This window comes from Callospermophilus lateralis, chromosome 3, assembly GCF_048772815.1.
Source record: "Callospermophilus lateralis isolate mCalLat2 chromosome 3, mCalLat2.hap1, whole genome shotgun sequence".
Lineage (NCBI taxonomy): Eukaryota > Metazoa > Chordata > Mammalia > Rodentia > Sciuridae > Callospermophilus > Callospermophilus lateralis.
The window spans coordinates 32544604-32568504 of NC_135307.1; the positions used below are offsets into that span (position 1 = coordinate 32544604).

The window sequence follows — 23901 nt, forward strand, 5'->3', positions numbered from 1 at the left end:
CAATCCCTAGTACCAGGAGAGTAAAGTGGGTGGGCTAGGGACTTAGTTTAGCGGTAGCCTATCATGTTTGAGGCCCTGGATTCAATCCCCAGTACAACAACAACAACCAAAACCAAAATGAAAACAAACAAAAAACCCCCAAACCTAGATAATCAGTATACTGAGACACACATCTTTTCCAATTCATTGATCCTATGTACAGTAAGAACTAAAACATTATTTCAGAGCATTTATTTCAGGAAACCTTTCTCTTGACTTTTTCCCCTTCTCTGGTGGTACTGGGAGTTGAATCCAGGGCCTTGTGAATGCTAGGCAAACACTCTGCTACTGAGCTATATACTTAGCCATTTTTATTTTGAGACAGGGTCTCACTAAATTTCTCAGACTATGTTCCACCTGAGTAGCTGGGATCACAGGCATGTGCCACCACACCTGGCCCAGGAATCTTAAGACCTACTCTGGATGCTCTTTTGTTTTGTGGTACTGGGGACTCTTGGCTTTGTGCATGTTAGGCAAGTGCTCTACCACTGAACCATATCCCCAGGCTGTATGCTCTTTTGAACAACACCATTTCACCTCTTTTATTTAAGACTTATATGTGTGGATTGCCTAGGTCTACAGTGTAGCCACATTCATGGGTGAGGAGCCAGGTTCCATCTATGCCAGTCCTCACTTGCAGCCCTGATCAAGACCTTTCAGCAATAACCCTTTATCTGCTAAATGTACCCAGACTTCCCAGAATGTGCAGACTAGAACACAGAGGATCTTCTGGTCCATGCCCCCACCTTAAGGATGAGTGGGGGCAGTACATGTTAAGCACTTGTCTAAGCTCATTCTCTGCCTGGTTATGTTTCAGTTTTTCTAATAATAAACTCCATACTAAAATTACACAAAACAGTAGTCAGTGAAGCACTAACTCTTGCTAAATACATCCTATCTATCTTCAAAAAGGAAACAGTAATGCAGTTTGGTAGATACCAGGCTTGTTTTGAAATAACAGAGAACTTTTCTTCTTAGAAGTCAACATTGCTATGATAGGATTAAAGCACAGAAGAAACATTAGGGGCCACATATCTCATTCTTCTTAATGTTTGAAAAAACAGTATAACAAAGGAATGTAGGGAAGGGTTGGCCTTTGAGAATGAGTGGCAGCACAGGTTTTATGTATGTTCTGCTTGATCTCTGATCTCTTTAGACGTCACCATGATCCAAGATAGCAATTTTACTCATCAAGAGAAACCCAAGGATTGTAGAAAAGTTAATTATCTTCAGAGACACCAATACCACTTCTTGACTGCTTTCCCAGCCGCAGTGTGAAGCCCCAGTAAGGTGGTCTCTCACGTTTCTTTTCTTTCTTTAAATTTTGAGACAGGGTCTCGCTAAATTGCTAAAGCTGGCCTTGAACTTGGGATTCTCCTTCCGCAGCCTCCCAAGTACCTGGAATTACAGGCCGGAGCCACAGCACCCAATAGTCTTTTGCCTTTCTGAATTTTAAAACAATGACGGTATTCTTCTTACAGGAACCTCAAAGGGAGAGCCGTGCGCAGTCTTCATTGAGGCGAGAAGTGTAGTTTCAAGAGTTCTTCTAATGAACATTCCAGTGGTCCTGAAAGGCTTAACTAGGAGATGAAAGGCTCTGGGGTAGGAGTGGTGGGGGCGGGTTTGGGGTAGTATGAAAGCTAATACACCAGGTTGCACTAGGGTAGAGGCAGATCTCAAGAGGTAGAGAATCAACTGAAAAGGAAGCTGGAGAAGACAGCTCTCCCCGGGGGTGCAACCCAGTTCCTTTCTCCTGTGCTCACTTTCAAAAGCCCCCTTACGAGAAGAAAACCAGTGCTGCCCAGTGGGACCCCTACCCACCCATGGTAAACAATGGGAGCGTCTTCCCTTCCAGCCTTTTCGCTCTGAATGAACTCTCAGCGTTACCTTTTAGGACCCACCTCCCTGCTCACACACCCAATGAGGCCGGAGCCTCTTCCTGCCGGTGTCGAACTCTCCCAGGATATGGACAGGTGCCGTGGGCCAATGGTCGGAGCGGCGGCGGGCCAATGGGAGAGAGCGCTGGGTCAACCTGGGGTTTGAGAATCGGAGAGCCCGCAGAGGGGGGCGGTGCGACAAAGGCGCAGGGGGTGGAGGGACCTGCGAGGCGGCTGGCGAGGCTGCCCCAACCACGGCGAGAGGAACCTGTGGACTGGCCGCCGCCGCCAATGGGAGAGCGAGCTGGTACGGGGGCGGGCCCGGGGCTGACGGCACCGCCCCCCGGGTCCGCAGGGTTGGGGCGGAGCCAGGCCCGCGTCAGGTGGTCCCGGGCGTGCGGGCGGCGCGGGGGGCGGGGCGCGGCGCGGGGCGGAGAGGGGAGCGGCAGCCGGCGGGCGGCGGCGGGCACCGGCAGCGCTAGCAGGTACCCGCGGCTGAGGTGGTGAGGCCGCCCCCGGGGGCCAGCGGGCAGGCGGGGAGTCCGGCCCGCCGCGCCCCTATGCTGCGGTGAGCGTTCGTGCTCGGCGCACTTGTCTCCCCGCGGCGCCGGCCCGGGCCAGCCTGCTCTCCCCGCCCCGCCACCTCGGGCCCTACCTGCGGCCGCCGTCGGGGGAGGGGGGTCCCCCCAGCTCTGCGGAGCCGCATGAACAATAGGCGGCGGCGGCTCCTGCGGGCGGCGACAGCCCCGCACCCTATGGATCGGCCGCTCCATGGAGCCCTCCAGAGCGCTTCTCGGCTGCCTGGCGAGCGCCGCCGATGCCGCCCCGCCTGGGGAGGATGGAACTGGGGCCGGGGCCGAGGAGGAGGAGGAAGAAGAGGAGGAGGCGGCGGCGGCGGCGGCCCCCGGGGAGCTGGGCTCCGAAGCACCGTTGCCCTACTGGACGGCCGTGTTCGACTACGAGGCGGCGGGAGAGGACGAGCTGACCCTGCGGCTGGGCGACGTGGTGGAGGTGCTGTCCAAGGACTCCCAGGTGTCCGGCGACGAGGGCTGGTGGACCGGGCAGCTGAACCAGCGGGTGGGCATCTTCCCCAGCAACTACGTGACTCCGCGCAGCGCCTTCTCCAGCCGCTGCCAGCCTGGAGGCGAGGACCCCAGTTGCTACCCGCCCATTCAGTGTAAGATGAAGGCGGGGCTGGGGATCCGGCGGGGAGGTGGAAGGATGGAGCCCTGGGGTGGTCGAGGAGGAAGGGGAGCCCTTCGGGAGGTTTATTAGGGGTGGGGAACCTGGATAGGGGATGATTGACCGGGGTATGGGTGGATGCGCGCGCTCTGGGGCTCGGGGTCTTTAGTTGATGCGGTGGATAAGCTAAAGAAGCCCCAGGCTTTGCCCGGAACTCAGGGGATTGGACTTCTTAACCTTCATCTGACTACCTTAGCAGCAGCTCCTGGTTTCCACGTCCTGAAACCCCAGCATGAAAGTCTCCCCATTTCGCGATCCCTTCCTCTTCCAACTTGCCCTCCAAATCTGGAAAGATTTCAGGCAAGCTGATGGTTACTGTCTTAACCTTAGTTTCCAAGTCAGGGACCTTGCCGACCTCTTCTATGGGCTGTCCCCGCCTCTTAAAGGTATTTGCTTTGAGAGAGATGGAGGTGTCTCCCGAAGGGCTGGGCTGGCTCACAAGACCCGGAAGCGTGTGTGAACTCAGGGCCAAGTGCCAACGAAATGTCGTGTTGATTTCTGGGATCCTAATCCTGTATCTCAGAAGTTGTACCTTTAGGAGTCTCACTGAATATTGTGCTAAGAAATAGAGGAGGGCAAGTGATAGGTGGAGAAATGATTAGAAGGGGAAAAGTATGTCGTTCCCCTTGAAAAGTTAAGGAGCACAGGTGCAGTGGCAAAGTCCCAGTCACTCTTTAGACAATGCATTTTCTGTTTTCTTCTCACCCTAGATCCTTGCCTATATTTGGAATTGGCTAAATCTCAATTGTCCTGGTTTTCATCAATTTCCCAGGAGCCCCCCTGTTCCACACCCTGTAATGAAATTTCCTTTGTTTTTTTCCAAAGAAGTTAATTGCTATTAAAATCCCTTAATCAATTATACTTTGTCATTTTAGAAGAAAGGTGTAAGTACCTCCTAGTGCAGTTTACACTGTTTTGTATTTGAGAATTTACATAATTTCCTCCCTCTTACAATGTATTGCTGATATATATTGATTACTGCTTATTCCATATTTTATATACTTAGCATCTTAGTTGACTTAAAAAATCATTACCAAGGGCTGAATTTGAGTAGTCTTAAATTTTCATTCATAAGTTATCTTCTTGTCCTGTAACTTATTTTCATCTGAACACTTGGGTTACTTTGTCTTAAGATGTGTTTTAAATACTAGCACTTAATGTCAAAACCATAACCTCTTTCCTTGTTTTTCTTTTTCTTTTGGTGGTTTGACTGTTAAAGTAATATTCAAATTTTCACTTTTTGTTCTTTCTTTTCCCTCTCATTCAATTTAAAACTTCATCTTGATCTTTATAATGGCTGTAAGTGGCAAATTACTTTAAATTGTTTCTGGGTGTTACATCTTCTTGGCTCTGGTATTGGTAAGATGAGGGCCATGCAAAGGTTCTAGCATTGTGTTTTGAAATAGTGTTGAAGATGAATGTGGCCATATGTTGGAAGACATACAAATAGTCTGGCATGTTAGAAAATAGTGTAATTTTAAATGTAAGTTAAAAATTCTATGATTTTAATTTTAGGGACAGCTAATGTCAGAGTAGAAGAGTTCTGTGAAGGTCATGAGCAGGAACTCAGTTTCTTCAGTGTCTTGTCCTCATGGCTGTCCAGACTTAGGAGTGAATGTGTCTTAGAGAGCCAGACATGTCAACAGTATTCTTACCTACAGGAGCTCTTTTCCTGAAAGGTGGCCTGACCTTATCTTTTTTTGTAGCAAAAGTTACCTTGGATAGAATGGATTCCTAAATCTAGAACCCAAATGATGGGAAAGAAGGCAGAACTTTATGCTTATTGAAAGAATTGACTTCAAGAACACGGTGTTTGAAAGTCCCAGTAAGTGCTCTTATTTGGCCTCATTTGGATCTCTTATCTTGACTGAAATTAATTCTTGATAATTCAGAAACCTTAATTTCAGTCAAAAACTGATTATTGAGTATCTAAGGAATGATAGACACTGTGTTAAATGCCAGGGAATAAAGAAATGATAAGATATGAGGTGCTTATAATTTACATGAGGGAAATTGGTGGTGTAAATGTAAAATGTCAGTGTGGTACTTTGATAAGGACATGTACATCTCCTATCTGCATGCCCTGTCCACCAGTTCAGTTAGGGTCACTCAGAAATTAAAGGTGAATGACAAACCTTGTCTCTAAAGACTCAGAATAAAATTGAGCCACTGACAACTCTTCTTCAGAGTTGCCCTTTTAAACTTCCCTGGGGCATGTATTTTAGCATTACATTCTGGATCATAAATGGAACACAGGAAGTCAAGCAGTAAAGTGTTCATGATTAGCTTCATAGTATTGTTTCTCAAAATGAAAACTTTGTTTCAAACTTTATTCAGAACTCAAGAGGAAATTTCTGAATCTTGCATCAAAGGAAAAATATGATAGTGATATAAACCATCTTTCATTTACATAGTGCTTTTATCCCCTCCAATGTAGGTCTTAGAGTTTAGCTCTGAATGAATGACAAATGTAAATAACCTGGGAACACATTCTTCTCTATTTTAGTAAGTGATTTAAAAATGTACAGTTCCAAATGTTATCATTCTGGGAAATATAATTCTAAGTATTTTTTTTTAAAAAAAGTTTCTCTTAAGAGAGTATGTCTGCTTTCAAGTAGGGCATACATTAAGGTCAGCATTGATTTACATTTTGAACATACGCTTCTTTTTCCTACATCCTCTAGAAATAGAAGGATATATTTTCAGGTTACAAATGATTTTTAAATGAATAGGATTGATACTACTCACTTGCCTCAAACCCACCAGAATGTGCCTATACATTGTTTCTAAACATGCAATTGAGAGGGAATAACATCTTGACACCAAAAATGAAATAGGTTTTGTTCCTGACATTCCTTCTGAGGAAGGATATTCCTGGAAATATCCTTCCTCAGAAACTGAAAAATGTGCTGAATGCAGGTTGACCTGATTCTTGTTTAAAACCAGGTCTTGACTGGAACTGAAGCGAGGAAGAGCCTCACGTACTTACTGCTGCAACTGAAGGTCCAGTTCCTTAACTCCCATCCAGGGGGACTTCTTAGCAGGGAAGCAGGAAAGGAAAAACAACCCTATTTCCCATCTTCTGTGTTTTATGTTTGAAAGCTGAACTTTTGTTCTATACTTTTCTTGAAGGCTAGTCATAGAGGTTCCTTAACTAAATTAAAAAAAAAAAAAAAAAGTCTGAGATTTTATGTTCTACCCTACGAGGTTTCCTGCCTTCTGTGAGATGCTGTTGGAGGAGCTGTCCTTTCAGCACCCTTGTCCTGAATCACATCTTTTATAGCCACACGCATTTAAATAAATATTGAATACCTACTTTGTGTTGACAGCTATGTTTCAGACCAGAGGAAAGAAGGAAGACTATATAAAAAAAAATACAACAGTTCCTTCAGGAGAATTCAAAGGCTCCGTTGAGGAAACAAGATAATAAATACTAAGTTGAATACTAAGTTGGAGATGCACATAGCTTTATCAGTGTGAATGCTGGTATGGGGGGAAAAAAGAATGATTCCCTCTTTGACTAGAGACTCTCATATATTTCTTCAAGAGGATGATGATGATGATGATGATGATTGGCACTACCAATTGAACTTGGGGGCATTAAATCACTGTGTCACATCCCCAGCCCTATTTTGTATTTTATTTAGAGACAGGGTCTCACCAAGTTGCTTAGCACTTCACTGTTGCTGAGTCTGGTTTTGAACTCTCAATCCTACTGCCTCAGCCTCTGGAGCTGCTGAGATTATAGGCATATGCCACAATGCCCAGCTCCAAGAGAATTCTTAATCCCTCATTAACATAGGCATGTTTTTTTATTTATATAAGTGACTTCAGGCAAAAATTAGTAATCAGATTCATTTTCAGGACTCAGAAATACTCAAGTTATTTTAAATAAGATAGGGATTTAGCATAGAAAATTAGGTGCTCATGGAATTATTGGAAGGGCTGGGAGAAGAGGCTTTTGGTTGGACCTCTGGGCTGAACTTCCAGAACATTGCAGAACTGGCCTATTAGGAGAACTGCCACTTCTCTCATTGGGAAGGTTACAGAATCTGGAGCTGCTATGGAAGATGTTGACTTTAAGAACACCCTGCTGTATCTGCAACTGAGAGATTAGGCATCCATTTGGTATGAAACATTCCTTCCTCCATCTACAGAGCTAGTGATTAAACACTCACACGCGATTGCAGATAGCCATACTCACCAGAAGGAGCAGTGAGAAGATGGTCTCCACCTCACTTCTGCCTTGCAAACCCTGTGCATCCATTTAGCGAATTTAATTTGCACCCAGAACTTTAGCTATAAGGGAGCCTGGGAAATGTAGTTTTTTAACTTTCCGGCATATGCATGCTAGAAGGATTTTGGAATGGATGCTAGGGGCTAGATTTAGTGTCTTCCATACCATTTATTTTTCAGGGAAACTTCCAGATGAGGTTGAAACATTTTTGTGTGTGTGGTGCTGGGGAGTGTACCCAAGGCCTTGTGCATGTGGGGCCCGTGTTCTACCACTGAGCTCTATCCCAGCTCCAAGACAATAACATTTGGCACTTTGGGGGTCAAGATGGTCTCTACCTTCTGTATACTTAAAGGCAGTTACATCTAACATTTCCTAAGCATTTCCTTTGTGCAGACTGTCAATTGCATTGCAAAACACAAATGAATATCAGCTCCAGATAGGATGAAAGTACTATAATTAAGCAAGAACAGATTTTTGAACACCACCAGCATCTGAATGGAGAGTGGGGGTGTCATGGGGCTGGCCAAGTAAGGAAGGGAACAGCCAACAGTGGGCAGTCCCTCCATTGGTCTTGCCAAAAGTTCAGAAATATATATTTGTTTTCTTAGTTTTTTAGTAAAGTGTGATGATTCTCTGTGTTTGTTTCAGATGGCCCAATTTACTTTTACAGATCTGAATTTGGTTTATTTCCCACTGAGATAGATTAAAAAAAAAAAATATATATATATATATATATATATATATATATATATATATATGCATATACACACACACACATACACACACACACACACACACACACATATATATATATATATATATATATATACGTGCAAACACACATTAGTTGTTGATAGACCTTTATTTTATTTATTTACATGCGGTGCTGAGAATCAGACCCAGTGTTTCACTCATGCCAGGTGAATGCGCTACAGCTTAGCCACAGCTATAGCCCCTGAGGTAGATTTTTGTTGGTGTTATTTTCATTTTACTTCAGTGATCTCTTGGTCACCTACTAAATGTTTGGCATGGTGAGTACAGTGGTGAAAAAGGCTGACAGAATATCTGCCCTTTTGAATTTCATGATCCAGCAGGAAAACAGTCATCAGACAAGTACTTAAGTAATTTATAACCTTGATGATTCTTGCAAAGTGGAGATTGTTATCAAAAGTTCAATGGGGGGGGGCTTGACTTCATTGGTCTGGGGGCTAAAAGTTCTCCTATGAAATTGACATTTGAAACTGGAGGAATGAATTTAAATCAGCCAGGTAAAGACAAAAGAGATGGAGGGGACAGAGATCAGGGTTTCACGAGAGAAACAGAAAATAACATTTTGCTCATAACAGCCCTTAACGCCATAACTAGCCCAAGATTTATAATCACTGGTAGCTATTATTATCTACCCATAAAAACCTTTACAAACAGAGCAAAAGATATAATCAAGTACCTTAGGTTCAGACTCTGGGTTTGGGAAGGAGAATGAGTGTTTGGGTGATACTGGAAGCACTGGGGATTGAGCTGGGGGCAGGTGTCTCTGGAGTAAGATGTCTCCTGTGAGGCTCCTTTCCCATACATCTCAATCGTCAGGTCCTGGTAGAACCAGATTCTGCCAGTCTCCCAGGTGGACTCAGTCCTCCCATCCTCACTGCTGCTGAGAGTCAGCACGCTTGAGTCCCCACAGTGGCTTTCTCAGTGGCCCTTTGCTTTCAGGTTATACTGTACATGGCTGCCAGAGTTGCCATCCTTCCTAAATCACAGGTCAAACAGCCCTACCCTTCTGAACACGACATGACTCCTGTTGTTTACAGTGTGACGTTCAAGCCCTTCAGATTGGCTTGAAAGCATTTCTCTACCTGGTTATCCCCCAAAAGTCTTTGAGCCTCGTCTCCTATCCCAGTGCATATGATCTAGGCACACTGGACTCCCTCGGGTTCCTAATATAGCAGGTACTCCCATGTCCCATGGTCTTGCTCATGTTCTTCCCCCTGTCTGATTGTCCTTCACCCTGCTCTCCTTCATCACCTGATGAGATGCCTTCCATGTCAAGTGTTATCTTCCTTGAGACTACTTCTTCATTCACCTTCTTACTCTCCTGTCCTGTTACGAGAGTCAATGACTCTTCTCATCCTCTGATCAGATTTCTGCCAACACTTTTTCTCCAACCTTGGTAAGACTGTAGTATGTCTGCCCTGGCCCTGGGTTGTGTGCCTCTCACCACCAAGTACACAGAGAATAGGTCCCTGCTAAGGATCCCTGATGTTCCCTTTAGTTAACGTGGTTGGTCTTGGTAGAGGAGGCTCCCTGGTTTTCCATGTGGAATTTATTCTATGAATGTTTATTGGATGTCCATTTTGTGGACATTAGTGCAAATGAAAAACAGAGGTTGATCCCAGTTCTTGCTCTTCTGGAGTTTACTTTATAATGAATGGGGAGACAGAAGAGCCCAGGGAAAAGGACAAACTTGTCACGTTCACCCATTGAGGTAAATGCATGGCAAATGTGTTGAGGATGTGCTTGACATCTTTCTTTCTTCCTTTTCAGTGTTAGAGATTGATTTTGCGGAGCTAACCCTGGAAGAGATTATTGGCATTGGGGGCTTTGGGAAGGTCTATCGTGCTTTCTGGATAGGCGATGAGGTAGCCGTGAAAGCAGCTCGCCACGACCCCGATGAGGACATCAGCCAGACCATAGAGAACGTTCGCCAAGAGGCCAAGCTCTTCGCCATGCTGAAGCACCCCAACATCATTGCTCTTAGGGGTGTGTGTCTGAAGGAACCCAACCTCTGCTTAGTCATGGAGTTTGCTCGCGGAGGGCCTTTGAATAGAGTGTTATCCGGGAAAAGGATCCCCCCGGACATCCTGGTGAACTGGGCTGTGCAGATCGCCAGAGGGATGAACTACCTACATGATGAGGCAATCGTCCCCATCATCCACCGCGACCTTAAGTCCAGCAACAGTGAGTAGTAGGAAGAGCTGGGCTGGAGGGTTAATGGCATCTTCACTCTGAGGCCGTGGCCTCAGTAGGAGTGGATTCCCGGTGGAACCTTGCCTGAAATATTCCATTCTTGAGTGGGAGGGGATGCGGGAGTGGAATGAGTGCCAGGGAAAACTGGTGGGATAAGTTTGAACTCCAGTTAGCAGGCAAGGTTGGCAATGTGTAATTCTGATACGTGCTGCAAGAACACATTTATTTTTCCCACTTGAGGGAAGTTGTGTAGGTAATCAAAGATGGATTTCCCTCTTTGTGGAACAGCAAGTAAAAGCAGACCTGTGTCACCTGCTTGAATTTCTGCCTAAACACGTCAACTCAAGGTACCCACAAGAGAAGAGACCATCAGAAGAAGGGGCAAATTTTTTAAATGGTGAGCTGATTGAGATGACAGTGCCAGTTTGGAGAACATGACCTGGCTGGTAGTGTTACAGACCTCCTGGTAGCCCAGGGATGGCATTAATCCCAAAACTACCTGGTATTTAATAGCAGGGAACTGAGAAGTAACTGTTTATTAAACACCCAGTATCCATAAACTGGATTGTAAAGCAAGTGTTAGGTATAATTAAATAGCAAGTTGGTAGTGATTTCCATAGTTCACCAGGGCTGAATCAGAGGACCTAGGAATACGCTTTATTTGTGGGTGGTTTGTGTTGTCTCCTGCCTAACCTGACTGTAGACAGCATACAGTTGCTTAAAGGTATATGCTTAAGATCACTTTGAGCATCCTGTCCCAGAGAGCTGGGCATTTGAGTTGAAGGACTTTGGGGGTGACATGGGCCCCAGGGACTTCACTCTCTCTGTGTTCTTCTGTTTTAAGCCCAGAAATCCTTCAGATCTTGTTTTGTTCCAAGTTGTTCCAGATGTGGTTATTTTTCTGTTAATGTTCTTGTTAATCAGTTTACTTTAAAAATTGCAAATTGTTGTAGAAAACTTAGAAAGTATACATAAACAAATAGAAGAGAGAGCTAATTCAGTATTTTTCTTTAGCAAGATCGATTCTTACATTTAGCATATTCTTCCAGACGTTTTAAAATCATATAGGGTTCATATATATACAAATCATATAGGGTTCACATATATATACATGTGTATATATAGATATATATATATATACACATATGTGTGTGTGTATATATACATATATATATATTAAACACATATATGTGTGTGTATGTATACACACACACACACACACAGATATACTTTCCAATTTACTTTAAAATAGCCTTTGTTACTTTTATCTTTTCTACCTGTGTACTCTTCATCCCCTTAGTATAGAATCTTCCTTCTTGCAAGAGTATGGAATGTTAGATATTCATTTTAGGTATGATATGTGTAGAAGTTTTAAGTTACATAAAATAAAATCTGTTTTCTCTTTTTCCCTTAACCATTATTTTATCTCTTTATCATGTTCTGAACCTTCTTCCCCAATTCTGTTCTTTAAATGTACTAAATAAATTCAAACTTTTGGTGACCTCTTTCCGAGTACTTCTACCTAGAGATTGCTTTGGATGATGGGATAAGAAGCAGCAGATGTGTTGGTAGAAAATGTGTTATAGAAGCTGAATTTTCTTTATTATTATCATTTTTTTAATATATCCTTATCATGCTAGGAGAATTAGGAAAAGTGCTTTAATGTTGCATAATTGAACCTGTTTAGAAAGCTGGGCTAGGATAATAAAATTGTAAAAGTTTATCAGTTTCTTGATGAAGTTTTAATTGAGCCTAATTTCAAGCTAGCCTACTTTTATAAGGTTTGTGTTTTGGACTCTAGGCTCTTGGAAAGGAAAGGCTGCCCTGCCAAAGTGCTGCTGTTGGTAGGAGAGGGCAGGAGACCTAAATGTCACTCTGTTTTCCAGAAGACAGTGCTCTGATCCTTTCTTTGTCCTTAAGTGTGTTTCGGGATTGCCATGGGAGGACCCTGCAGGTGGCCTGTTGTGGAGAAAGAGGATTTCTACATAGGGTAGTATTTTGAAGGACCTTGTCAACACATGGCCAGAAGTGAGTCTGGTACAGTGTACCTCATGGTTGGTGCTGATGTTTGCCAGCTGTAAATCTCACATGTGAGTTGGAGTAGCTCCTTGACATTAGTCTGTGGGTGGATATTTGCCTAGGATTCTGTGTATCAAATGGGAACCTCATTGACCCTCATTATTATTTCATCGCAGTGTGAGCGTGATTTGAAAATGATTTTAAAAATGCTATGCCATTCCTTGCCCATCGCCTTCCATTTGGGAATCATAACTTTGTGTTTTGTAGACCTGGGGACACTGTCCTGTTTCCCTTGGTTTTTATTAAGTATTCTGGAGAGTTGGATTTTGGTCACTGCCATATAAGGGTAGAATACTAGGAATTGTATGTTAGCTGACTTTGAACTGATAGAGAAAAAGAGTATGAAAATATGGGGACCATCTTTGTGGGAAAAAGAAGGTAGTCAGTGATAATATACAGCTGTTATAAACTATTAGTAAAAAGTAACATGTTTAAATGTTTTATTGGGGCTGGGGTTGTGGCTGAGTGGTAGAGCACTTGCCTGGCACGTGTAAGGCACTGGGTTCGATCCTCAGGACCACATAAAAATAAGTAAATAAAATAAAGGAATAAAAAAATGTTTATTATCCTGATCACCTACTTGAAACAGTCATTTTCCACTCACCAGCAGTGAAATGTCTATGGCACACAGTATTCTTTGTGGATATATAATGCACATTTAAGTTTAGGTCTGACTGTATATAACCTAAGAAACAAAACAAAATAACAATGACTAAAATGAGGTGTAGGTCTGGGGACATAGCCCACAGGTAGAGACCTTGCCTAGCATGTGCAGAGCCCTGAGTTTGAGTCCTAGTGCTGCAATAAATAAATAAAAAAATAAAATAAGGTATACATTTATCTTTGAAAAGAAGTCTGAGGATTTTAGGGTAGCTCCATAGGGTTATCAGGGCCCCAGGTTCCTATTTTTCATTCTATCATCCCAGTATGTGACTTTCATCCTCACTTTAGCCTCCAGGTCCAAGAGGCTACTGGAGAACCAGATATCTTTCCAAGTACAGGCCTGAAGGAGGTGGAAAAGCAGAAATGCAGACTGAGGTGCTCCTAGTGACTGGGTCAGCTCCCATTAATTTCTCAGAGGTCTAGTACAACATGATCACATAAATGTGACTAGCAGCAAAGGAGGCTGGAAGTAGAGGCTTTTATGCTGGGTGGCATTGAGTCCCACTAATAATCAAGGTATGATACCAAGGACAAACACATCTGGAGGTGAGGCAGCCAGCGGTGTTGTCATGGAATCTTTTTGTTTATTTTGTGATATTGGAGATTGAACCCAGGGTGCTCTGTCACTGAGCTATACCTCCAGTCCTTTTTTTTTTTATATTTATTTTTTTAGTTATAGTTGGACACAATACCTTTATTTTACCTATCCATTTTTTTATGTGGTGCTGAGGATCGAACCTAGGGCCTCCTGTGTACAAGGCGAGCGCTCTACCGCTGAGTCACAACCCCAGCTCCCCCAGTCTTTTTTAGTTTGAGACAGAGTCTTGCTAAGTTGTCCAGGCTGGCCTTGTACTTATGATCCTCCTGCCTCAGCCTCCCAACCAGCTGGGATTATAGGCTGTGCCATCAGGCCTGGCTTTGCCATGGAATCTTTTTTTTTTTTTTTTAATTTTTAAAATTTTTTAGTTGTAGCTGGACACAATACGTTTATTTTACTTATTTATTTTTATGTGGTGCTGAGGATTGAACCCAGGTCTTGCACATGCAAGGTGATTGCTCTACCACTGAGCCACAACCCTAGCCTTGCCTTGGAATCTTAATGCAGGATATATATTGGGAAAAACAGTTTACTCAGATATTTAGCATCATACAACCAAACAAATTTAGCTGGGCTCTGGGACATATGGCTCAGACTCCTGGTTTAACTAATGCCTTACGTTGCTTTACCACATCAGATCATTAACTTAAACATCGCATCTTAAAACTACTTGTAAAAGGCCACTAGCTATAAAAATGGATTTATGTCTCCCTGCTCCATCAACTCTGGGGAAAACCAGTTATTTGGTTGTTAGTAAAGACATTAGTGAAGAATATCTTTTAGTGGGAAGATTGTCTTTTTTGGGATAGGTTTGTGGATTTTTGGATTTTGTATAGCAGGTGATTTGCAATGAAGGCACTTGGCAGAATAGCAGTTTAATAGTTCTCTTAAAAGTTAATTTAGTCTGGGTGTGGTGGTGCACACATGTAATTCCATCAGCTCTGGAGGCTGAGAAAGGAGGATCCCAAGTTCCAGGTCAGCCTCAGCAACTTAGTGAGGCCCTAAGCAACTTAAGTGACACCCTGTCTCAAAATAAAAACTTTGGAGATGTGGCTCAGTGGTTAAGTACCCCTGGGTTCAATTCCTGGTGCAAAAAAAAAAAAAAAAAGTTAAATTGGTGGGACTGGGGGTGTGATTCACTGGTAGAGTGCTTACCTAGCTTGCGTAAGACTGGATTTCATCCCCAGTAATACCAAAGGGAATATAAGTAAGTAAATAAATAAATAAGTAAATAAATGAAATGGAAAAAAAATCTAAAAACTTCCCAAAGGAAAGGTAGTATTATTACTTTTATTTTATTTTCAAATAACTGATAGGTATTCCAGAAAATTGGATTTGGTCCCTGTCATTTAAGGGTGTAACACTAGGAATTATATGTTAGTAGACTTTGAACTGATAAAGAAAAAAATATGAATACTTGGGTACTGACATGGGGGAGAAGGGAGTAATTGGTGATAAACCTCTAGCTGTTATAAAGTCTCTCTTCTGGGGCTGGGGTTGTGGCTTAGCAGTAAAGCGCTCGCCTAGCGTGTGCGAGGTCCTGGGTTCAATCCTCAGCACCACATAAAAATAAATAAATAAAATAAAGGTATTGTGTTCAACTGCAACTAAAAAAAAAAAAGCCTCTCCTTCTTTTCTTTCTTTCTTTTAGAAAACATAAAGGTAAAAATGGTGTTTTTTCTGTGCATTTACATGTATTTATTTTCACTGCTCACATACTCCAATAAATTGCTTGTAGCATGCTCTTCTCCACCGATCACGTCTTGTCAGCGTGTGTTCCTAATCACTACACCGTGGCCTGCACACGGCTCTTAGACAGCTGTGGTATTTCAGCTGTGTTATTTGTCTGGCCCTGTAGTGCTTTAGTTTCTGATAATTAGGAATAATGTTGTTCTGCTCACAAGGCCACAGCCTCCAAGTTTTGTTAATTTTTGATCTCCTGCCTATACCTTCCTTACCTTTCCAGTAACTCATTCTTAATTTATATCTGAAAAGAGCACAGGTGGTGGAGACCTGTATTTGATTTGGAGCTAGCATCACCTGCCTTCCTCTTCTCAGATGTCATCCTGAAGTTGTGAGGTCTTTGCTGCCTTCTCTTCCTCCTCCTCTAGGGGTGCTTTCCCCTTAAGCCAAGCTGGACTCCTCTTTGTCCCAAACACACCTGGTGGGTCCAGGCCCTAAGGCTCACAGCAACCCTTGCTGTGGGAACAGCCCTGCTTGCAGGAGTGCCCTCACCTCATCTCTCTGCCTACCCAAACCCTATCCAGGTTTCTGTGCTTAATCAAACCTGGCCGCACCTCCTCCTGAGAGCCCGTTACAGATCTTGCTGTAGCCTCTGCTCAGTAGCTGTTTGCTAAATGCACATTACCTGATGATATGTGAAAGAATATTTGAGCAATGAGGGACTAGAGCCATTAGTCCAGTGGTAGCATGCCAGATACCTCCCAGCGGGGGTAAGTCAGCAGCTAGTATAAGGCTGTGATATTTGGTGACAACCACGGGGGGGGGAGTGCACGTTCTCCCCTGTGGTATTTATAGAATAGCCACATAGTCACCATGCTGAACTCCTTGGCCTCCTCTTTTTCTTGGCCATGATTTTAGGAGCATCCCTTAGGTTTCCAAATAGATTTTGTGTCTTTTGCTCCTAACATGGTTCCAGGTGCCCTCAGTGAATGTATGTGTAGAATACATAGAATAAATGAATGAATAAATGAGTGAATGGGACATCACTTCAACTGGTTTACTATAGGATTTCAAAATGTAAAAATTCACTTTTTCCCATCTAAGGATGCCATTCATACCTTTCTTGTGTGGAATTTGCTTTTCATCCTCATTATACTCCCCAGGCCCTTGATCCTTCGTGATTGTCTTGAGTCTGTCAGCCTGTTTTGGATGCCCACGTGTGGCGTTTAACAGTGCATTTCTTACCAACCTTGAAGGCCTCTGCTTCCTTCTGTCTCCACACTGTTCCCAAATGCCAGCCCTGGGAATGGCAGGGAGACATCACCAGCCGATATTTTCACAGCAGCCAGATGGCAACTGCCAGGAGTTGTGGGATCAGGCCACCACACTGTGCACCAGACTCTCTGCCAGTCTGCCCTGCCCAACTCAGAGCTTCTTTTGTTCCTAGCTTGGGGATTGCCCATCATGGTCTTCAGAGTGCCTTTCACATTTTCGTTGAGTTGTTTGATTGGCTGCGCCTCTTGTAACTGGAGGCCCATGTAGCACCCCTTTGACCCCTAGTTTGTGCCTCCTGGGCTTTGTGCCCATCTCCAGCCTTCCCTTGGAGTTCACAAGGTCAGAAAGCTGGAGATACCTTTTCTTGCAACACAAGGGTGAGAGAGCTTCCATCTTCCTCTTGGCCCCACCTGGCTGGTTCTAATGTTTTGAGCCTGGAGCATACCTGGGCTGGACATTGGCCAAAGCTCCCTCCTGGGTTTCTGGGTAGGATTTCTCATGGCTGGGAGTTTGCTGGCTGCCAGGCCCTGGTACTCAATGACCTGCTGGATCCTGCTCTCTAGTGTTTTCTTCCTGCACGTGTGTCAGAGTGCATTCCTGCCTCAGATAAAGCAGCTAAGGCACGGGCATGCTGGCCAGGGGCAAAGTGGATCAAACTTGCTAGAAAAAGGTGGAAGAGAAGCCATCAGAACAGTTGTCCCCACCGGTGAAAAAAATAAGAAACAACAAAACATTCCCAGAGTATATCTGAAAGGCAAGGAAGTGTCAGCTAGAGAAACCAGTCTTCCCATCTTGTTGCGAGGTGGATGATGACTTTTTCTGTGCCTCCTGAAAGCATCCTCAAATGATACACTTCCGCTGTACTTGACTCAGCTCCTTCTGACTCTCTTCCCCCATTATTCTCCTCATGGGGTATTGTGTCTCACGACAAACACTCAGGGTCACTCCAGGTGAACGGAGCTGCATGAAAAACCACACAGAGACAGAGAAATACCTTTTTCTTTGGGTGTTGTGATTGCTCCTCTGACCTTAGGGGTCTGTGGATAGAGAAGGGGCTGGGGAGGAAGCCATTCAAATGAGGCAGGGGGTCAGGCTTCAGGGGGCTGAGTCTAGCTTCCTGATGTCTGCTGTCAGCAGGTTGACTGACATCTAGGAAGGCCACACCCAAAGGCAGAACAAGAGAAGGGGACACATAAAGGGAGTTTCTATGGAACATTCTATCCCAAACAGGGCAAAGGGGTAGGATTACAAAGGAATAGGTGAGTGTAGCTCAACCCCAGGGGTATGCCTGCTCCTAAGGCCACGCCTTGTTAGCCTTGTTATCTGAGGAGGGAAGAGACCCAGTCACGAGTCTCCAGTCATGGCACTACCTCGCCAGACTCCAGTGATCTTTCAGATCCTCATGGTGCATCAGGACTTAAAAGGTACTTGTATTTGGAGTGGCTCCCCACAGTGGGGGTTCTTTGCAAGTTCCTTCTTATAGAGAGTTGGAAGATGATGGATGTGTTTTGAGGATTTTTCTGGGCAAAAGTGATCCAAGAATTGGAATTATTTTTTGGTTGTAGGAGACTGTACCTAAGGTTAGCTGATAGCCACCAGCCATTGCCCAGAGCATTGTGTTCAGTTGATGGGAAACATTTTCTGTGAATAAAGAGCCAAAGTAAATACATACGTGAATAAAGCCACAATGAAGCAAGCAGTCAGCCAGGTGAGTGTGACTCCGCAGAAGAAACCAGTGAGGCCACAGGTTCCACTTACAAGCCTGTCACCTTAGCTCTTCAGTGTGGCTCTTCTTGGGCCCCCCTGGCCTGCTCCTTTCTTTGTGTATTTACACTTCTAGCCCCAATGGCTTCCTTTTGGGTGGAGTCTGACTGAGCACGTGGTGTTAGAAATATAGCCCTCAGCAAAACTAGACACAGGACCCGCCCTTAAGGAGCTCCCTGTGGGGTCAGGGAAAAGGATCAAAACACAGTCATACAAGAATGTCAAGTCAGGACTGATCAGAACCATGAAGAGGAGATGCTGGTGCCACAAGAATGACCGATGAGGGGACGAGCCGCAACGGGGACTGCGGAAGGGCTGCCCGAGCACACTCACTTTGTTTCGGATGTGATCTGAAGTGGGAAGTGGGGTGTCGGTGAGACACAATGGGAAGGGAGAGTGAGGCTAGGAGTTTCTAGGCAGAGATCCTCTAAATGGCATCCTCGGGGTTCCCTCTGGATTCTTCCGCCTCAGCCTCAGCCTTTTCCTGTGGTTGGTGGAGCTGAGGGACCATTGAGGAAGGTTCATGAGGGAAATTGAACTTTTTGTGGGACCTTTGCCTTTATCTCTCGAGGGCTGCTCTAGAGCCCTGCCTGCCTTTCCATCCTATTTGGTCCCTTCAGGGGCTTCTCGGTAGTTTACAAAGTGGGGCAGGAAGTGACTTGGGACCCTGGGCATGTTTTAGGCACCGATAGAGCTTGTGATGGTGTCAGAGCAGAAGCTTGTGTCATGTGAAGGACACTGGGACGGATTTCTGGACTATGATTATGCCTCAGAGAGTTGTCCAGTTCAGCACAAGGAGACTTTGAAAGGTACACAGGCTTCCTAGGGATTGAACCCAGGGCCTCATGCGTGCCAGGCAAGTGCTCTATCACGGAACCACATCCCCAGCCCTCCAGACAAATCTTTAGTCTTCCTCTGTTTCCTCTGACTGGGCAACTGTTGCTTTGAGAGTTAAACACATTGTTATGTCTTTCCTTGCCCAGGTCCCTCTACAAGCAAATGTGGCAGTGGCTAATAGTGATCACCCCTTGCAGGCTGTGGCCCTGTCATAGCTCAAGGTCAAGATTTGTACTTAAGGATTCCTAAGAAGACAAGACAAGAGCCTGCTTTTCTCTCCTTTCCTCCAAATCTCTTGGAAAAATTTCCTTTCCTTAACCTGGTGCTTCACCTTATTCTAAGGAGGTAGTTCAGGATTTCTTTTGGTTAGGACACAAAACCATGATATCAGGGGTCTGGCAGAGTCAAGAGAAGAATGTAGCTTCTTCCAGGGAGCATGGGTCATCACATGGAGTCCCCTTCAGTACTCTGTAAACCTCTTGTACAGCCATACTTTGTTCCTTTTTGAAAGAAAGGATTGTTAACACAGGGGCTGTGCACACCATGGAATCCATGTAAAATGTGGGCTGGTTCATTTTAGAGGGAGAAGGCCAGAACTTTTATTAATCCACGAATCAAGACTGTTTGTTATAAGAGAATTTAAATTGGGTGTCTGTGTAAGAGGTGGACTGGGCTGGTGGGAGGAACGTGGGCCTAAGTGCTGTCTTTGACACCATATGGCTGGGTGGCCTTGGTTGCATCTTGAGATCTCTCTGAACCTCAGAGTCTTCATCTGTAAAGTGAGAGATTTGGAGGAGATGGTGTTTAGTCCTTCTGGGACTTAAAGTTTGAATGTCAGTGTGTTTGGGATCTGATAGTGACAAAATAGTTTGCATCTGTGTGTCAGGCTTCAGTGTGCCCAGGTTCTCCTATTCCAGGCTGCCCTTTCAGGGGCTGAACCTCTGAAAGGGACTCTTTGCCTAGTGATTTAGTGGAGAAATAGTTGACAAGAACCTGCAGGTGCTTCCCATCCCCCATTGCTGCCCAGGCTGTGACAGATGGCCTTGCCGAGGGAAGATGCTCCGGTCACATGAATCATGACAAAGATTCTCAACAGACCAAGGACATCCTTCATCCTGGAAGCAAGGCCCAGTTAGTTGAATGCCACTTCTGTCCTTGGAGCTAAGCAAAGGGCATCCGGGTATCGTAGAGCTTTGTTGCTTCTTTGACTTACACTTGCCTCTTGCCCGCTTTTCTGAATAAACACAGAGCTTTTTCAGATGAGGTTCAAGACCATGCAGGTGGTTTCGATTGTGCTCCTCTATATCCTACTCACTAATAAAATTGTAGGAAGGCCTGGTATCCTGTGCAGGGTACCTACAGAGTTGTAGAAATTAGCCATATTAAAAGCTTATCATTTCATGTTCCTTTCCCTGACCTCCCCAGGGTTTTTGCTCCTCCTAAGAAAGTTGAAGGTTTTGGTTTGAGAAAAAGATAGTTTTCTCTTTAGGCTTGGTTTTGGGAACCATTGTGGTCTCATGGAAAGGACACTGGCTCAGGAGTTTGACAGCTTTGGATTTAACCTACTTTCTTCTTGGGCATCTGACACTGGGCATGTGCTCAGCCTCTCAGAGCTCCAGGAATCTTATCTGTAAAATGTGGACAACAAAGAAAAGAGCAGTGTTATTTTAAGATGATTGAAATGGTGTCAGCCAAGCGTTGCTCAGGCACTGTGTTCAGTAGTAGATGGTTGCTGGGCTTTCCCCCTTCTTTTTAAGGAGTACGAGAAACTTTGTCCTATTCTTTGTTACTTTAGGTGTATGTAGGATATGGTTAGATTTCACTTTTTTAAAGTGCGTGGGGGATTTGGGGGAACCTTCTCCTAAGCCAGCCTGGCATATCTTTACCCCCTCCGACTAAAACAGGCATGTTTGTTTTAGCTGAAGCCACTGAAAGGGCTCAGTCCCCACTAGCTTTTTCTAACTGCAGCAAGGGTCTCTTGTGCAAGAGGCCTGTGCCTCTCACTCCCTGGGGACCCTGCCTTCAAGTGCCTGGGCCCATGGAAAATGCTGCCTTGCCCTGTTAGGGCCTTTGGCCTGATTGAATTGGACAGCTGGCCAGTTTATGGCTCTGCTGGACTCTTAGTTGATAATTGAAATGCGTTTGCCCCAGGAGGAAGTCAGGACGTTTCTCTCCCTCCCTTCCTCCAGCAATCTGCTGCTGAGGCCAAAGGGAATGTCTGTCTCTTTCACATTCCTGCCTGGCTTCCCCACAACAGCTCTGCATTCATGTTGCGCAGGCTCTTTTAAGACTCTGGAATATTCAGGGTGGGCTCAAGAGCTCTTATTTTGAGCTTTGTGGTCTTGGTTTGGAAGGTAGTGGAGAGTTAGCCCTATTTGCACTCTCCCAAGTCTCTTGTGCCCAGCACTTAGTAGGTCCTCCAGAAATGTTTGTATGATTTTGATCACTGTGGATTCCAGCACTGTGTCTTTTCCCATGTCATCCCCCTTCTCCCCACAGACATTTTCCAGGCACTGCAGAGTCCACATTTAGGCTACGGACCCCTGTTTCCATTGGAGATGACCCACGGAGCCTGGGTATGCGTACTGCCTGGCTGTGATTTGCTAGCTGGGAACCTTAAACAGATAACATATTCTCTGTGCTTGAGTATTTGCAAATGTAAAATGGGACTAATTAGAATACCACTTATCTTATAGAAATGAGGATTAAATAAAACAATCTAGGTGAAGCTCTTAGCAGTGCTTGACACTTAGTAGGTGCTCAGTATATTGACCATCATGAGTATACTTCTGGCTGCTACCTTTGCTCTCTCAGTATTTAGATCTCAATTTGTGCTGTGCTTTTGGTTCCCTTTATCTTTTGTTTGCATGTCCTTAATGTTTTAATCATATTCTTTTCAATTACACTGTAGATTTTAACAATTAAAAATGTAATACACTTACATGGGTAAAAGTAGTTCAGAAATGAAAGACAAAAAAAAGTCTCCCTTCCCACCCTAAGTTTCTTTCTTAGAAGTAAATGTGGTTGAATTTTTTTTCTCCTTCAATAACTTTTTTTAATGAAAAATAAGAAACTCAATAGAACTTTTCTAATTTTCTATTTTTAAAAAATTTTTATTTGTAGAATTTTTGACAACAAAAGTTTTACTGTTTTTCTTCCTTTTGTCTTCCCTTACTCCGTACCTCCGCCGACCCACATCGTACATAATATAGGACTTTATATAACATAGTCTGTTTGTCAGCAGTTCCACTGTTACTAAGAAATCTTGCCCTAACTTTGTCCCTAGTTCCTTTCTGGATGGACTCAAAGTCTTTTTTTGAACAAGTTGCATTCATTTGCTTTAAGCCTTTGCTTTTATTTATCCATTTCATAAACTTTTCAGGAGCCTGGGACACTAGAGGAAAGTGTTCCTTAGAGCAGCTTATGTGATTGGAAGCCTGTTTGCCTCTGGAATTTCCCAGCTGTGGAAGCTCTGACTGTCCTTCCTCCCTTAGAACAGATCTGGGGGCACTGGAGCAGCAGGCCCTGGCAATGAATGATCTTATAAGTTAGCCCTTTCTCTGCAAATCCTTTAGGACTGTATGCAAGCAAATGTGCATGATAAAGCAGTGTAATAGGAAACTGTCATTGAAAAAAAAAATGTCCCAGATTCCATTGTGTGAACATAACTGTTTTTCGTCCTTACATTTGGTTCTCCTGTTCTTGTAGACATAAGTTATCTCCTCCTACTGTTCAAGTCACAGTGTATATGCTGTCTGGACACTTAGGGCATTTGGTTTCTGCATTCCATTAACCTTTAAGAATCTAAGAGGAAGGAGAAAAGGAGCATGGTTAGGAAAAACAGTAGTCGCCTTTAGTCTCCTCATTCTTTGTGTTGTGCTTTGAGAGTTTATGGAACCTTATAGCTTTAATCAGGAGAAGTTGCGTGACTTGCCGAAGGCCCTGCTGATGGGAGTCTTGTCTCATGAGGATGTTCTTTCTTTCAGCACCTGCATCCCGTTACTCTGCCCATTGCTCCCACTGAGTCCAAAGTATTGCAAAACATAGTGGGATAAGGATCTACCCACCACCCGAGGAATCAGGACTGTTTGGTCATAAGCCCTGGGGTTAAAGTTTGGGTGTGAAGTCTGCATGTCTTTCCTGATTACTAACATGAACTTCATCATTTTCTTTTTTGTGCTATGTAGAAGGATAACATGTTCATTCTCTTCTAGATGGTATTTATTTTTAGGAAAAGGGGGGAAAAAAAACAGTAAAAACAATTTATTTCTCAAGCACTGGACTCCTGGCTACCTGTGCTTAGGGACAGGAATCCTGGAGTGGATCAATAATAATGTGCATACTGTTGTCACAGTTGTGTGATTTGTTTTCTCTCTCCCTGCCATAGGAGACCTACCCTTTCTAATTACTTGGGTTAAGTTAATAACAAAATTGGTTCGCCCCTCCCAAATGCATGGCAGCAGGTGACAAGGAAAGACATTCTGTCAAACCTAATAATTAGTGGTGGAAAATCAATTAAGGATGTAAGTTTTCCCCATGTAAGTTTCTCTCAGATAATTTTGTTAGAATAATGTGACTTATCTTAATTTTTCCTTAGCTAATTGTTCATGGGGCAGTAATAAATGGGCCTCATCCTTCCACCC

General features: G+C 44.1%; 1 protein-coding gene across 3 annotated transcripts in view; it reads left to right on the plus strand.

The window, feature by feature from the left end:
* The first annotated feature begins 2539 nt into the window (after positions 1–2539).
* Positions 2540–23901, plus strand: part of Map3k9 (mitogen-activated protein kinase kinase kinase 9) — a 67733-nt gene continuing 46371 nt past the window's right edge. For all 3 annotated transcript variants that reach the window (XM_076848120.2, XM_076848121.2, XM_076848122.2), the window contains exons 1-2: positions 2540–3093; positions 9937–10350. In XM_076848120.2, the coding sequence (XP_076704235.2) occupies positions 2688–3093; positions 9937–10350 (820 nt within the window). In that variant the 5' untranslated portion in view covers positions 2540–2687. The remainder of the gene's footprint in view (positions 3094–9936; positions 10351–23901) is intronic.